Raw genomic sequence first — 16,311 nt, 5'->3', positions numbered from 1 at the left:
ATGGGTTTCTAACATCTATAGACTCAAGGTACAAGTGTATATCTGAAGAAAATGAAGAATTTACATTGAAATCATTTTTAGAGTATTAAGATGTCCAGTGGGCTACATTACAATATACAAAACATCATTAACAGTTTTGCACTCACAATGTGATGATTCACAACTTATAATACCCAAGATGTAATGTAAGAAAATATCTGCAGAAAGCTCAAAATATTCTATTCGAAAGAAGTTAGCAAGAGCACCACTGAAGTATAGACCTCACTTCAGAAACAAGAGACACTACAAACAAACATTACAGAACCAACTCCACAGTCAGTGAAATAGATTCACAAATTCATTGATGATTGGCTAGTATGTGCTAGTATATCAAATTAAGTTGAGGTTACGGCAAGGGCGCTCTTAAATAATGTTGTTGTTGTGGGTTTTTTTTTCTAATTTCAACAATCTTGAGCTGTGCGGTTCCATTGCTATTGCATTCTAATGAAGCTACGTACAAGAAAAAAATGATGAAAATGACTGTCAAATGAACCTAAAACATCTACAATTTATGTACATCTGTGAGTGACTGGATTGAATACCAAAATAAGTTTCTGCAGAAGACAGTTGTTTCAACTTTCTGTGTGCCATACTCGCATACTGTAAAACATGATATATTCGTGGCATGAAATTTTGCGAATTGGAGCCGACGGCCTTTTTCGTGGCATGAAATTTTCGCGAATTGCCACTGGCGTTCAATGCATATAGTGCAGACAAGAACTTTTGCGTGCATTTTAATTTCGTGAATTTTGGCACTCACGAAATTCGCGAAATTAAAATGCATGTGAACATTCCTTGCTCTACAGTACCCGATTCAGTTGCTGGCTTGCCAAGTTTGAATATTTTGCTGGAACAGCCGCACACAAACGAATGGATAAATCACAATAAATGCCACAGCACATTGAAAGCATCAAGCCCGATTCCATTCCTTACACATTATAACACAGTACAGCTTGCAAATCTCTTTGTAACAACTGTGCAGTGCAGCATTTTCCAGCATAAATGCTTGATATATAAAGATTAAATGGCTTGAATCAAAATCAGAATGTCTTCCAAAAGTGACCATGCATTGTGGTCTCAGAATAGTGTGGCCCTAAGGATATTTACACCATGGCACACAAAGACCTAATATGTAACTCAAATGTAAAATGCAATTTTCTAGCATGGTCATATCTATTCAGAGACACCTGAACAGTGACAGTATAATTTTCAAAATATTTCCATGCTTGACGGCACATGTACAGTCCACTCCGCATAAGTTAATCCTCAGGGAACTGAGAAAAACTCATCGACTTTTAAGGCAATATCAGACTTCCGCATGTAGAGGAATAACAAATGTACGGCAATGACTGTCAATTGGGATCTTTCATTTTCATTGACTTTGCAAATTATTTGGCATATGATATGCTGCTGACTTTAGCAAAGTCGACTGTCTTCATCCATTTGAAACTAAGAGTGGAGCTCTGTCATTAGTTACTAGTTATCTTATTTTTCTAATTTGAGCTACAAGAACATGATATGATGTCTAAACCTTCCACTTGAAACCTCTGAAACATGTCATCATCACTTTGTTACCATGACAACAGGCAATGAGTTATCTTAAATCATAAGCAGTCTTTATGACGAGAAACAGATTTTCGGTCTTTTATGATCAAGTCCTTCTGATTTACGACCCTTTTTGCTGTAGGAATTTAAACATGATAGCAAATCAGCAGGGCCCACTTTTGCATGACAAATGGTAGCAACTAGTATATATTTCATGCATGCTAAGTTGCAGTGTCGTGATTATTGCTAGTAAACTACTGGTCTGCTGAATAGATTATATTTTGTGTTATTACGGTAACCCAATATTTCGAAATGATTGCAAATCTAATCATGCAATAGGTCAATGATCAATAAGGGTTTTTTGTGTCTGTTTTTTAAAAAAAGTTACAGCACTGCAAGAGTTTTTGTTTGTTTTGTTTGAGGGTTTGAGAGAAAGAAATAAAGAGCTGTCACAGATAGAGCAACCAACACCATTTTAGACTTAAAGCTGGACTATCAAGAGTACCGTACCACCCAAATACATAACATGTGCTTCAACTCACTTCCCCACTTGACTAGAATAAAGAAATTGAGGCATCTGGCATGTACCACATGATTACAGTAAAATAGTGTGTGAATTCTGGTCAATTAAGCATTACTTTATCATTAAACACCTGGCACACACCTATAGATGTTAAACAGTCACCAGACCTTTCGGCTAGAAACAATAAACTGATGACCAAATCAGCAGCAATTATAACAACAGAAAGGGGGCTTGCATGTTTAAAGGAAACCAAAACCCATGTGGATTGAGTGAAGACAGCAACATAAGTAGAACACATCAGTGAAAGTTTGAGGAAAATCGGACAATCGATGCAAAAGTTATGAATTTTAAAAAATTGGGTGTTGGAACCGCTGGATGAGGAGACTACTAGAGATTATGGCATCATGTGTGGACAACGATATAAAGAGAATATAAAGGGAATTCCACAAAAATTCACTTTTCATGAAAATGACACATTCCATCAACTTAAAACTGACATATGTTAAGGGTAGCAATTATTCCCCCTGCTTTCTGAAAGCGATTAGTCAAGTGTTCTTTCAACATTTTAGAATAGCGAATTTTTGTGGAATTCCCTTTATATTTTCTTTATATTGTTGTCCAAACATGACGTCATAGCCTCTACTAGTCTCCTCATCCAGTGGTTCCAACACCAAAACTTTAAAAATTCATAACTTTTGCATCAATGGTCCGATTTTCCTCAAACTTTCACTGATATGTTCTACTAATGTTGCTGCTTTCACTCAATCCACATTTCTCTTTGGGTCTTGGTTTCCTTTAAAGGTGCTTTTGTTTTTGTCTCTCTTTTGTTGTTGTTGTTTGGGGGGGGGGGTTGCCAGATTTTCCAAACAGGGCAACTTATTTTCTCCTGTGGGCAAGCAAGATGTATTACATGTACATCTGTAACACCCTGCAAATAAAGCGACAGGAAAGAAAAAAAAAACTGGAAGGGGGAAGGGAAAACAGCAAAGGAAAAAAGCCTAGTATGAGAGCACAAGATACAAGGTACTTGCATTGTTACAGAGGAATATATTTGTTTCTTTACAATAATATACATGTACACCATGATGCAGACACAAACATGTGTACTTGCTCTGCAAACATAAACACAAAGAAATGAAAATACAGGACAAGACATAATAATCTTTTACATTTGGACAAGGCCTTTTTTTTTCCTTTCCAAACTTTTAACTCCTCGAGGACAAACTGATTTGGCTCTAACATGCATTTCTCATAGACACTGCCTGAGTTTACTTGAGACTAGGTTTCAATGGTTTAAAGGGGATGGCTAGTAACCGATCAGTGGGAATCAGTGGGAATGCTGAGGGATGATTGTTCCGATCCTTGTGGGATTCATTTAAGAGTACATTATATATCTACTGTTGTGTGAAAATCATTTGCTTCAGAACAGTCTCATATTCAAGTAATGTGCAGATTAATGCCCCGTCACTGACCAGGCACGCTAACCTGGAAACATTAAATTGCACATTACTTGAATATGAGACCATTCTGAAGCAAGTAAACAATCATCCTCCAGCATTCCCTCTGATTCCCACTGTACAGTTACTAGCCATCCCCTTTAATACATGTACAGCTGTGGTCAAAAATGGGGGGGGGGGGGTGTGCTGGTAGAGGTGATTTTCTCTGAGGGTTCTATGCTCAACTGAGCACACCAAATCCATCTCCACTCACTATCCTTTGTCTACTAAAAATAGGAAGGGAATCTCCTTGAATGCAAGCCTGTATAATCCCTTTATTTCTCCTTCTACACCTTTTCTTATTACTCTTTGTTTGGTGGATGTACAAAGGGACTGCTGTGAATTTTGCCCCACGCTGTGCCTTTCAGACGATCACATGCAGCAGCATTTCCTAATCCCTACTCTAAGGAATCCAAAGAGACTAAAATCTTCACCTTGAGGTGACTGGATGGAAGTGAGAAAACTGTGTATGAAGTTTCTTCAAGATTGACACAAAAATACTTAGTAGTCCCATTTTGTGCTGATTTTGTCCAATACTAATTCAGCAATTTAAGATGAAGAATATCAAGTATTTTCCTGCTTTTATTTCCCTGCTTGGAGTGTACATCTCCTAACAATCTTACATCGACTGATTGACGGCACAAGACAAATAGGATTTAAAGTTTTATGGCACAGAATCTTGATGAGTATATTCTTTTTTTTTTTAAAGAAGAAAAAGAAAAAGAAGAAGATTGAATGGTCATCCATCAGTCATTACAGCTTGATGAAAGAGGAGAGCTTTGAGCTTTGGGACAATTCAAACACAAACTAACCTTCATGCCAGGAACTTAGTAGAATTTAATTTTTCACAACTTTTCATTCACAGCTGAAAGAAAGATAATGCTTTCCAACATGCACACAATTAGCCTCATATTATGCTACACAGTAAAGACTTGGAAAGAAAATATACATCTCACGTTCACAAGCCATAACAACTTTCACTGCCTTTCTCTATCACAAACTCTGTTTGATATACAAATAAATCTTTCATTAAAGCTTCTTTAGACTACTCCTTTCTTTTCTTAAAATGTGCAGGGGAATTAAACTAAAAGAAGGGGTTCTTCACTTCCACTACGGACAGCACAAGCACCGACATAAAGTCAAATTGTACTTCACTTGACATTTTGATGACTACAAGATATTTGAGATGCTCATTCTGCTACCCCACACCATCCCATACGTGCATCGCACACATATCGAAATTGTAGTAAATTGGGCTTGCCATATTTTCAATTATCTTTTGAAGCCTTCGATACTAACTCTGTGACATCGGTGGAAATGTAGATCAATATGCAGACTTTGCATTATTAACCTTTTCTTGCAGAAAACTTCTTTTCTTTTTCTGAAATCTAGCATAATTTCAAACTTACCATGCAACAAATCACTGGCTCATAATGAATTCTAATGAATTCTACAGAACCATGCATGCTCTACAAATGACAAAAAATCAAAACTTAATGAACACATATAATATACAACATTCATATCAAGCAAAATGAAGAATATCGAAGCTAATGTCAGTCAGCATTAAAGGTCCACTGTGGCTAATCTGAAGACGAAAAGTAAGTACAGGTAGCATGAATATGACAAAGTCAATACTTTGCACAGAATTATTTAAGGGGAGGGGGGAAGGGGGAGGCAAAATGAATAAGACACTCACATGGAAGAGTTTTAGCAGAAGCTACTGTAGTAGAAGTAGGAGAAGTTGTTGGAGCAGGAGGCATGGTGGAAGGGTTTGTGGGAGGTGCTAGAGAAGCAGCAGCTGCAGTAGTTGGCTCATGCAAAGAGGGGGTCGAGCCCTGGGGCGGGGCTCTGCTAGCTGAGGGGGAGGGGCCATTTTTTTTACCATCAGACGTATTCCCAGCACCACCAGCGCCACCGGTCAAGTCAGTCCCTAAGTACGGACAGATGGGTGATGGATTAAATACGACATTGGACACCATTTACTAACTCACATATCACTCTCTAGTTTTCAAATGTTGCACCACCATGTTCTACAAACTAGTACCACCAAAGTAAGCGTTATCAACTCTTTATGTGCCACGTTCGCACGTCTGACTCAGTCGACGGCATGCCAACCTCTAATATTGCGCTCAAACGCACAAACCCGCCCAAACCGATTGATAAATCACCAAATACCACAGTACAATGAGAGCATTTCTTGTGATTCCGTTCCTCTCGTCTAGTAGCTTGCATTTTATGTGGCGATTGACCGACAAGCAGTGTTCATACTGGATCTGCGTGCAAATTCTTAGTTTCTGTCACTGTTTTGAGCGCAGAAGTCATATATTTACGGTAATGTAGTTACTAGGCATTTGAAAGAAAAGCAATCATACAGTTGTGTAGATTTGTCATAGAATTTACATCGATGCAAAGCATTTTCTCAACAAATTTGCTCACTTCCTTTTCTATTTAACATAAATCTTTAAAAGTTATACAGATTTGTTAAAACAATGTTTTCTCAACGCATGACTACGTTCATCTCAGAACAATGTGGCACACAGGGGGGTTTCCACCATGGCACATAAAGAGTTAACAAAAGAGAAGGTCAAAAAAAGATAATTCCCTAAGTACAGATAGACAACTGTACATGATGTATTTAATATGACATTGGATACCATTTAACTCACAGATCACTCTCTAGTATTCAAAAGTTGGACCACCATGTTGTACAAACTAGTACCATCATAGTGAACATTATTAACAAAAGAGAAGGTTAAAAAAAAAAGATTATTCCTTAAGTACGGATAGATACATGATGTATTTAATACGACATTGGACACCATTTACTAACTCACAGATCACTCTCTCTAGTATTCAAATGTTGTACCACCATGTTCTACACCATGTTGTACGAACTAGTACCACCATTAAACAATATTAACAAAGAAGAAGGTCAAAAAAAAAAATGACTTATTACAGGTAAAGCAAAGGTGTCATATGAAGAGAAACAGGGAACAAGACAATAGGAAGCTCAGAGAAAGACACAAAGATGAATGAAAGGAAGGTAAGATTATAAAGGACAAAGAATTACACCAAGGAGGCAGTGAAATTTATTACAGTACTCATAAACAACGTACCAAACACTGATCACACTCTACAAATTTACTGCCATGGCAGGTTAATTAAACTATGTTACTAATATATTGGAGAGAAATGCAGGAACATTACAAACAAAGAGGTACCAGCAGATCTAACACTTTCTTATCTATTTTCTACAGGAGGGTGTGAACATCTTCGCACAATGAACTGAAGACTTAGGCATATTCCATTGGCTTTCATCGACAATACATACAGGGATACCCATTAGAATGAAAACAGAGGGTCTGAAATAGGATACATCCATATGTACAGCATATCTACTGTACTTTGTATACAAAAGGGCCTAAACTTTGATCCTACCAGGGCCTAAATTCAGGTTCTTGCTCAAAAAAAAAAAAATGGCATTCCTGCAGAAGATGTCTTTAAAAAACAAAATCAGATAAAAAGAAAAGTATCCAATGGGTTTCATCGAAACTGGACCTCGAATAGAAAAGTAAAAGTAAATTCAATTTTCCCATGTCAATGCCACAGCATAATTCTCAAGTCTTCAATTCACATCTCCTCTATACTTTGCATGTTAATTTCCCTCATGTCCAGAGACAAAAGACTTTCATCCAAGAACTTCTGTTCAACAATTTTTTTGCATTAAGATACCTTCCATGCTTGATTTAAAAACTTACATACATACCATTGGATGAGCTGTCTCCATCTTTTTTCTCCGGCACTGCTATCGTTGCAGCTGATGTCGCCGGCTGTGGGGTCTTTGCTTTCGCTACAGCAAGTGTACTCTGTCATAGGGTATTGAGCAAAGAATTCTATCAATATGATACGTGTAAATGTCAAAAAGCCATAATATCTGAATGGAAGTAACATTCCCAAGGCAAGTCCTGCATGGCTCTTCTACGCATAGAACAAGAAGTTCTACAGTTGGCGAAGCAAGAACCATTAAGTAGCTGTACCAGAGTATCAGTTAAACATCCCAGATCACCTTTTTGAGGACCACGGAAGGTCCAGAGCTTCTACAGCTTGTGATGCAAGAACTGTTCAATATCAGTACCGCAGTATCAGTTTTTACTCCCCAGATCAAGTTTCGAAGATTAAGGACTATGGCAGGTAATGCATGCCTCTTTATAGAACAAGAGCTTCTACAGTTGGCAGGTAAGAACTGATGCGTATCAGTACCAGAGTATCAAGTTAACTTCCACAATCACCTTTTTTGGGAACAAGGCACGTCCTACATGCCTCTTCTCGAAGAAGAACTTCTACAGCTGAAGAGGCAAAAACTGTCAAGTATTGGTACATTGTACCAGAGTATCAGTTGAACTTCCCAGGTCACCTTCTTCAGGACCGAGGACTACAACAGGTCCTACATGCTTCTTCTAGAAGAAAAACGTCTACAGCTGGAGAGGCAAGAGCTATTGAGTACCCAGTAAATGCAGTATACATTACTGTAGAACACGATATATTCGCGGCATAAAATTTTCGCAAATTGGAGTCGACGGCCTTTTTCACGGCATGAAATTTTCGCCAATTGCCACTGGCATTCAATGCATAGTGTAGGTAAGAACTTTCACGTACATTTTAATTTCGCTCTAAATCTTGGCCCTCGCGAAATTCGCGAAATCAAAATGCACACGAACATTCCTCGTTTTACAGTAGTTTGAATTCCACAATCACCTTTTGCGTGGTCCCAATTGGTCTTAAAGACACAGGAAGTCCTTTGGTTTGATAGTCCTCATCCTCTAAAGCCAGTCAAGAGTACTATGGACCACTCTCTACCACTTTGGAAGCTGTCATACCAACCACCCTAACAGCTCTTGACGGAGCAAACAGCCTTGGATGTACATAAATTTGACAGTACTCACCGTTGCCACGGTGACGTGATCAGGCGTTGTGGCTGTCGTGTCGTTCAGCCCTAGAATTTTCCCAGCATCTTTCAGAGAATCTGTAAATTTAAAGGATGAATGATAGAATTAACAAAAATTGAATAAATTAGGATAGGATATTTCTATCCCGATAACAGCTGCTGGTATTGTAAGAGAACTTGGTGAATGTGTGTAAAATATTTATAACAAAAAGAATGATGGATGTACAAAAGGTTAGGAGAAAAAACTTCAAGTTCTCTGACAAACATATATGGCGGTAGGCTATTAACGTGAACATTGCATTTCACGTTTACTTTATACGAAGCTTGTCCTGAAAAAGACTTACTAATTGTCATTTCGATCAGAATGATAGTGAGAACATCTGAATACAGATCAAAAATTCTGATGACAGTCGGAATACACACATGTACATACGCACTGATCAAAACATTGACTTAGATTCTAAAGGGCCTTTTTCAGGACCACACTTATCCTAGAAAGAAATGCTGTGTGGTGGACAAAGAAAGGGAATAAACTTGCAGGGCATCAAAACACTGGCAAGTGGAGAAGGGGCATTTGTATATCATGCACGAGGGTCTGCTCGATTGCTCTAAAAGTATCACGTACAAGGGTCTGCTTATTTGACTTTCAGAGTTGCAAAACTGAATATCTTGCCTGAACCCAAATACCAGGTAAAGAACCTTGATCTGTCATGTAGGACTTCATTTTTCAGTTTTTCTATCAAAAAGATGTATGCAGAGTGCAGGCTTTGGTCAACAAGAGGAACTACATTGTATTAGTTCAACTTTACAGTGTGTATTGATACATAAAGTGAACTATGGTATAAATGTATAAATAAACTCAAATTGTAGTGGTAATACACTCAATACTTCTTTCACCTGGAAGGGGCATTTAAACTTTTTGATCAAACAAATTGCACAGTCAGCCATGAACACTGAGTACAATGTATTGATGAGATCACATTTTGTACACAAGCTTTTCAACTCCAGGAAGAACATGGATTACACTTCTCTTCATACACATTACTATACATTGTAACACTTGCCACTGAATCAAAGTGGCACGTACATTTAGTCATGGCTGACTGCATCGCTGGCACAAATCAATTTTTTTTTTTCAAACGAACTTCAACTTTGGAGGGCACATGCACAACAATTCACATCGTTTACCCTTTACACAATTTAGATTGCTTTATGTCAAAGACTTTAAGCCTTCTTATAAACAGTGAGTCCTCCCCTCCCCCCCCCCCCCCCCTTCACTCAGTCCTTTTGACTTTGAATAGCACTTTACATATAAACAACACATCTTTTCGATCACCGCGAGGTAACTGAATTCTCAAGGTTTGTGACCTTGGCAGGTCTGGAAAATGGCTTCTTTGTAGAGATTCAATAAAACCGTGTCAATCATTGGAAGAAAACAAACACACAAACACAATAGTGTGCCAAATCATAGCCAATACAACCAAGGAGGTTCACAGTTTAAAGCTCATTACACAAGCAATGAAAAAGAAAGAAAAAAAAAACAGGCTATAATCCTCCTACTGCAGTTCCTGTAGATCAAGCAATAATTGCAGAACATATTTGGTTCCTTCATATGTAAAAGCATAATTCTTTGCACGATTACACTTTGTGATTGGTCATAAAATTTTACACATACAGCTGTAGCTTTCTTTGAAAAGAATTATAAAATAGTTAATAGGTCAGACAGGATTTGGATTCCATTCCTACATTGAAATGATAGGAATGGCACTACATCAATTCACACAGTACAAGATTGATTATGGAAACACAATATCCTTTTCTTGAGTCTCAGAGCTCTATGAAAAATGTACAGCAAACATGGGATAAAAGAAATCAAAAACACACATTAAAGTTTGTTTGAAGATATTTCTTTTCTCTCATTTGTTGGGAGCAGTGCATATCACAAACACATAAAAAATCACAGAATAGTACATGTATACAGCAACAGGTTAAATACACAATGTGAGGGGGATAGCTTTTTAATATGCAATTATTAATTGAACATATGCTTCAAGTGATATGTTCACACCATATGATTGCAAAAGTCTCAAAGACAACATGGCTCAATTGAATGCTTTTACTATCAAATCTGAACAGAGATTAAATGCCGTATGGTCATAAATTTGAATAATTTCCTAATCAAGGGAATAGTAGGGGGGCAAGATTAAACCCATTATTAACCTCTTGAAGACTACAACTGTAGTCCTGAGTATGTTCTGTACTCATTGCAGATGTCTGTGGGAAATGTGTGTTACCGCAAAATCAGCTCTTTCTCAACAGGTCTAAATGCATCCACTCAACTACTGCTGCGATGGAGGAAAGGTATAAAGTTTAACAACCCGTACATTTGCTTCCATGATCTCTTTAAAAACATATTAATCATGCAAACACAGCACAAATTGCAACAACCTAATCCTTCAACGGCACTGGTATGTCCATATGGTTGACTGGGAGAGCATACATTGCAATGACGATGAGTACTGATGCATGTTTACCAAGCCAAGATCAGAACATAATGTGCAACCTTGCGATATTTACTTCCCTAAATGTCAAGTGTGCATTGACATTTTGGTCCCTACTACATCGAGGAAATTTCTTATCAAAAGAAAAAAAAATGAGGAATAAAAGAAATAAAGTAAACTGTTTGCATCCTAATTCATACAATTTGGATTCTTGAAGCTTCTTGCACCTCCTTGTACAATGATAATCCAATTTCAGTTTCAAATAAAATTTTGTATTCACGTATTCCTATTCATTCATTTTTATAGACTACAAATTGCATGCTTGACAAAACTGCACAGGAATACACAATTCACACTGTGAAAACTTTTTTTCTACATATTTTTTTTCTTTCTTTCTCTGCCACTAGGATCACATTTTTTTTTTCACAATGGAACCCAAGTTTAAGAATCTGGAGGGGAAAAAAAAGAGTTGAATGGGAATGCCCAGGAGGGCTGTGACACAACATGAATATGAAAGCTTTGGATTAAGATTTGGACATGTCTCAATGTGATATCAAAGCACAATTAACATTCAGTAACTATTAGACTATCTACGTGTAGAATATAAATGTAAAATTGTAAAACAATGTATGTTTTGGTGTGAGCAGGGTTGAGTACCATACACGTGTCTTTGTGTATCGTAGAGTTATATACAGTGTAAATGTAATATTATGATAGACAGTCAATGGAGTTCTTTTTAACAATAAATAGGTACAGTGCTGTAAATGATACTAGCACTGTAAAGGGTTTGTATTGCTTTCTGAATGGCAGTCTGTCTGTGCATATATGAGATGAAGATAAACGGAGGAAGTCATAACAAAATAGTAAAATGGTGATGAAATTATTTTGATAAAATACAAAAATAATGATAATGTTAATGATAATGACAATGATGATAATAATAATAATAACAACAACAACAATAGCAATAATCATAATCATCATCATTTTGTAGCTGTTAAGATTCTTTTGTCTACGTAAGTGATGAGCAGGGTACTGGTATTATGAATCAATACAAGTCAACATGCATAACTTGCATGGCATAGTTCCCTAATATTATCTCATGCACATTTGACTTCACTGCAAATTTTCTTGATACTGTATATAGATCTGGTGACCATTTTTGTTTCCTTCTCAATATGGGATTGCTGCAACTGGTAATAAAGCGGTCTACTTGTACAGTACATCATTTGGAAGCTGGGTCAATCCACGTCAAATCATCCAATTTTCAGAAAAGTTGTCACCCGACCCCCTCCGATTTTCTTTAAAATCACACCAAATGTTCCCCAAAGTGTCTGACGGAAAATCCCAAAATATTTTGCCCCAAGGTCAATTGGTTGCTAAGATACAGCCTCACATAGCAACCAATGTGCATTCCAAAATATTAGTTAAAAGAAAATTATGCATTTTTGATCGATTGTGGTAGCATGGATATTTATGCAAAAGTGTTCATTATCTGGAAATTGAGAGAACTTTATAGTCTTTGCAAGAAAAAGTGACTGTGACGCGAAATTGACTTTTCGTTAACGTGCACGAGGTCACCGAAAATGGTGTTAAATGTTAATTTTGAAAATTTCAAAGCATATTTAGAGGCTAATGTCTTCCACATTTCATCACCTCAGGTTCTAAGGTATTATGCTGTTGAAGGCTTGGACTTGCTCAGTAATTTTGAAAAAAAATCAGCGGATTCGTGCTCACCGTTTTTACGGAGAGCGCCCTCAAAGTTGACAAAAATGAAAAATGTGTCAAATTCAAGGTCACGGATCACCCTTCGTCCCACCTAGGAATGGCATCAATTTTTGTGTATTGATAGACATTTACCTATATTATCTTGCGTTACCAAAGAAATTTTGCTACCAAAATGTTAAATGATAAATTTACCCCACTGAAAATGGTCGTAAACGGCCAAATTTCCATGTAATATCACATATTGGGTTTAGAGGACATTTCAAATGTCCATGCTTTCAAGATGAAAAGCCATAGCCCTGTGATATTTGCTGTAGGGGTAGTCTGTAATACATATTTTAGTAATATATACCACAAAACACTTTCATTTCATAATCATGACCTTGAAATATAATCCAAAATTTGATAAAAACAATAAGTCGCTCTATTTTCCTCATTGCACTGCATGTAATATGTGTTTTGAATGACTTTTCACAGAGCAATATTTCAAGAATTATGAAAGCTGACAGCCTGCCATATTAAGGTTCTGAACTATTTGTGCTCTTCTTTCTGATTTAGTGTCAATTTGATCATGAATGTTATAACCCTTGACCTTGAAGTGCTTCTAAAAATAGCTGTAAATTTGTTAACTACACAAATTACACACACAACAGGTGCTAAATGGCATAACATACTAGTGATTCTTTCACAAACACAAAAGTTTTTATGGTGTAAATGTTATATACTGGAATAACTATAGGTTCTTGCAAGATATGTCCGATTAATTACTTTGTTCTGACAATGACCCTGAATTTATGACCTTCAAAATCAGGAGAAATGTCTATTCCTGCCCATAAAGACCTGTATTTACACTGTAAGTACATAATATATATGGACATTGTGCCCAACACAAGATTCTTATTCTAGGCTGTGAAAAGCAAATCAAAAGCACTGAGAGTCTTCTTTTTGGGGGGGATTTGTTCTGTAACTTATGACAATTCAAAAACCATTTCCATTCCTATATATTTTCTTGTTTTTGGTAAATTTGTTATGTATTTCTTTGTTTTTTATTTTCTACAGCATTTTTTTTTATTTGAAATTGTCACAGTCCACTTTTTCTACCATAATTTGAATAGAATTAATCAATCAAAGTGATAGATAGTAAAAATGGTCAAGTTTTTATGACTTTTACCAAAAAGCACAGTTTTCCATAGGAAATGCACACGAAATCACAAAATATTACTGTACCCTTTTGTGATTGAAATTGAGGGTCATTGTCAGAACAAAGTAATTAATTGTAACATATCTTGCAAGCACATATAGATTAATTCCAGTATATATCATTTACACCATAAAAAACTTTTGTGTTTGTGAAAGAATCACTAGTATGTTATGCCATAAAACACCTGTTGTGTGTGTAATTTGTAGTTAACAAATTTACAGCTATTTTTAGAAGCACTTCAAGGTCAAGGGTTATAACATTCATGATCAAATTGACACTAAATCTGAAAGAAGAGCACAAATAGTTTAGAACCTTAATATGGTAGGCTGTTAGCTTTCATAGTTTTTGAAATATTGCTCTGTGAAAAGTCATTCAAAACACATATTACATGCAGTGCAATGAGGAAAATAGAGCGACTTATTGTTTTTATCAAATTTTGGATTATATTTCAAGGTCATTATTATGTAATGAAAGTGTTTTGTGGTATATATTACTAAAATATGTATTACAGACTACCCCTACAGCAAATATCACAGGGCTATGGCTTTTCATCTTGAAAGCATGGACATTTGAAATGTCCTCTAAACCCAATATGTGATATTACATGGAAATTTGGCCGTTTACGACCATTTTCAGTGGGGTAAATTTACCATTTAACATTTCGGTAGCAAAATTTCTTTGGTAACCCAAGATAATATAGGTAAATGTCTATCAATACACAAAAATTGATGCCATTCCTAGGTGGGACGAAGGGTGATCCGTGACCTTGAATTTGACACATTTTTCATTTTTGTCAACTTTGAGGGCGCTCTCCGTAAAAACGGTGAGCACGAATCCGCTGATTTTTTTCAAAATTACTGAGCAAGTCCAAGCCTTCAACAGCATAATATCTTAGAACCTGAGGTGATGAAATGTGGAAGATATTAGCCTCTAAATGTGCTTTGAAATTTTCAAAATTAACATTTAACACCATTTTCGGTGACCTCGTGCACGTTAACGAAAAGTCAATTTCGCGTCACAGTCACTTTTTCTTGCAAAGACTATAAAGTTCTCTCAATTTCCAGATAATGAACACTTTTGCATAAATATCCATGCTACCACAATCGATCAAAAATGCATAATTTTCTTTTAACTAATATTTTGGAATGCGCATTGGTTGCTATGTGAGGCTGTATCTTAGCAACCAATTGACCTTGGGGCAAAATATTTTGGGATTTTCCGTCAGACACTTTGGGGAACATTTGGTGCGATTTTAAAGAAAATCGGAGGGGGTCGGGTGACAAGCACTGGATGATTTGACGTGGATTGACCCAGCTTAGAGTCTGGAGAATTTTATAAATAAAGGTCAAGTTGTCGATGTTTAATGGCTTTGTCAGGCTTTTATGGAGACAGGTTTATCATGGGGGACAACATCAGATTATGCACAGTTTACACAGTACATTTATCACAATGTGTTGACGATTCACGGAACAATGCATGCATTTTTTGTCAGGCATGGGACTGGGAGACTCAAAGGTAATGATCAACATGCAAAGCACAATGCAAAAATTATCAGCAACAAGCAAAACTGTAGGCATTCTTGCTGTAGCACTGACATTGGATTTCTTGTTTCCAAACATTTATGCATTCACTCAGATTAAAATCAGCAAAAAAACTATAAAGCACAGGAAGGTGTAAAGGGTACATGGTTTCATACAGTGCAATTTCACTATCAGTTATGCTCACTAGCAAATAAAAAATGAAAAGCTTAAAAAAACCTAAGTATTGTCTACAGAAATTATTCAAAAAAAGAAAAAAAGAAAAGATCCCATTCTGTAGTTTGTTGGTATATATGTCAAGTGGAAAATATTTTCATTGGTGAATACACATTTTAATAGGCATTTAATAGGCCAGTTTGGCGACTGGCGTGCACTTTGGAGTGATTTCGTCACTGACTGGCACAGAAATCTGGAAACTAACTGTCAATGAATAGAGATTATCTAATCCCCCTAACCCCTATTGTGTCACTACATGGTCTTCCTGTTGGACTGAGGCATATTGCTACATCTGAGTGGACTTATCTACTCATCTACGACTAGATTAAACTTTTTTATGCAACTGATTGACAAATTGCCCTACATCAACATAAATAAGCACTGAATTGATCAGTGTTCTAGTAGCAGCCATGATCAAAAATCATGGGCGTATGTACTCGGGCAGGATTCGAACCTACGACCTCCTGATCTCTGGACAGGTGTCATCTCCACTAGACAACCCAGCTTCTGCCCGACAGCAAGTGGTGGTTCTAATCCTTATAGCATGCAGCGGTTACTGTGTAATTATTCAAATTCATG

General features: G+C 36.7%; 1 protein-coding gene across 1 annotated transcript in view; it reads right to left on the bottom strand.

Annotated features, from left to right (window-relative positions):
* LOC139713024 (dyslexia-associated protein KIAA0319-like protein) overlaps positions 1-16,311 on the bottom strand; it is a 70,732-nt gene that overhangs the window by 35,598 nt on the left and 18,823 nt on the right. The window contains exons 6-8 of the mRNA XM_071624801.1: positions 8,550-8,629; positions 7,373-7,472; positions 5,489-5,536 (exon numbers count right to left, since the gene is read on the bottom strand). Coding sequence (XP_071480902.1) covers positions 5,489-5,536; positions 7,373-7,472; positions 8,550-8,629 — 228 coding nt within the window. The remainder of the gene's footprint in view (positions 1-5,488; positions 5,537-7,372; positions 7,473-8,549; positions 8,630-16,311) is intronic.

The sequence above is a fragment of the Diadema antillarum genome, unplaced genomic scaffold (assembly GCF_040938485.1).
Source record: "Diadema antillarum isolate AM-2024a unplaced genomic scaffold, OU_Dant_1.0 seq00001894_RagTag, whole genome shotgun sequence".
Lineage (NCBI taxonomy): Eukaryota > Metazoa > Echinodermata > Echinoidea > Diadematoida > Diadematidae > Diadema > Diadema antillarum.
Note: the sequence above shows the minus strand (reverse complement) of the source record. Positions and strands in the feature narration are given on the sequence as shown.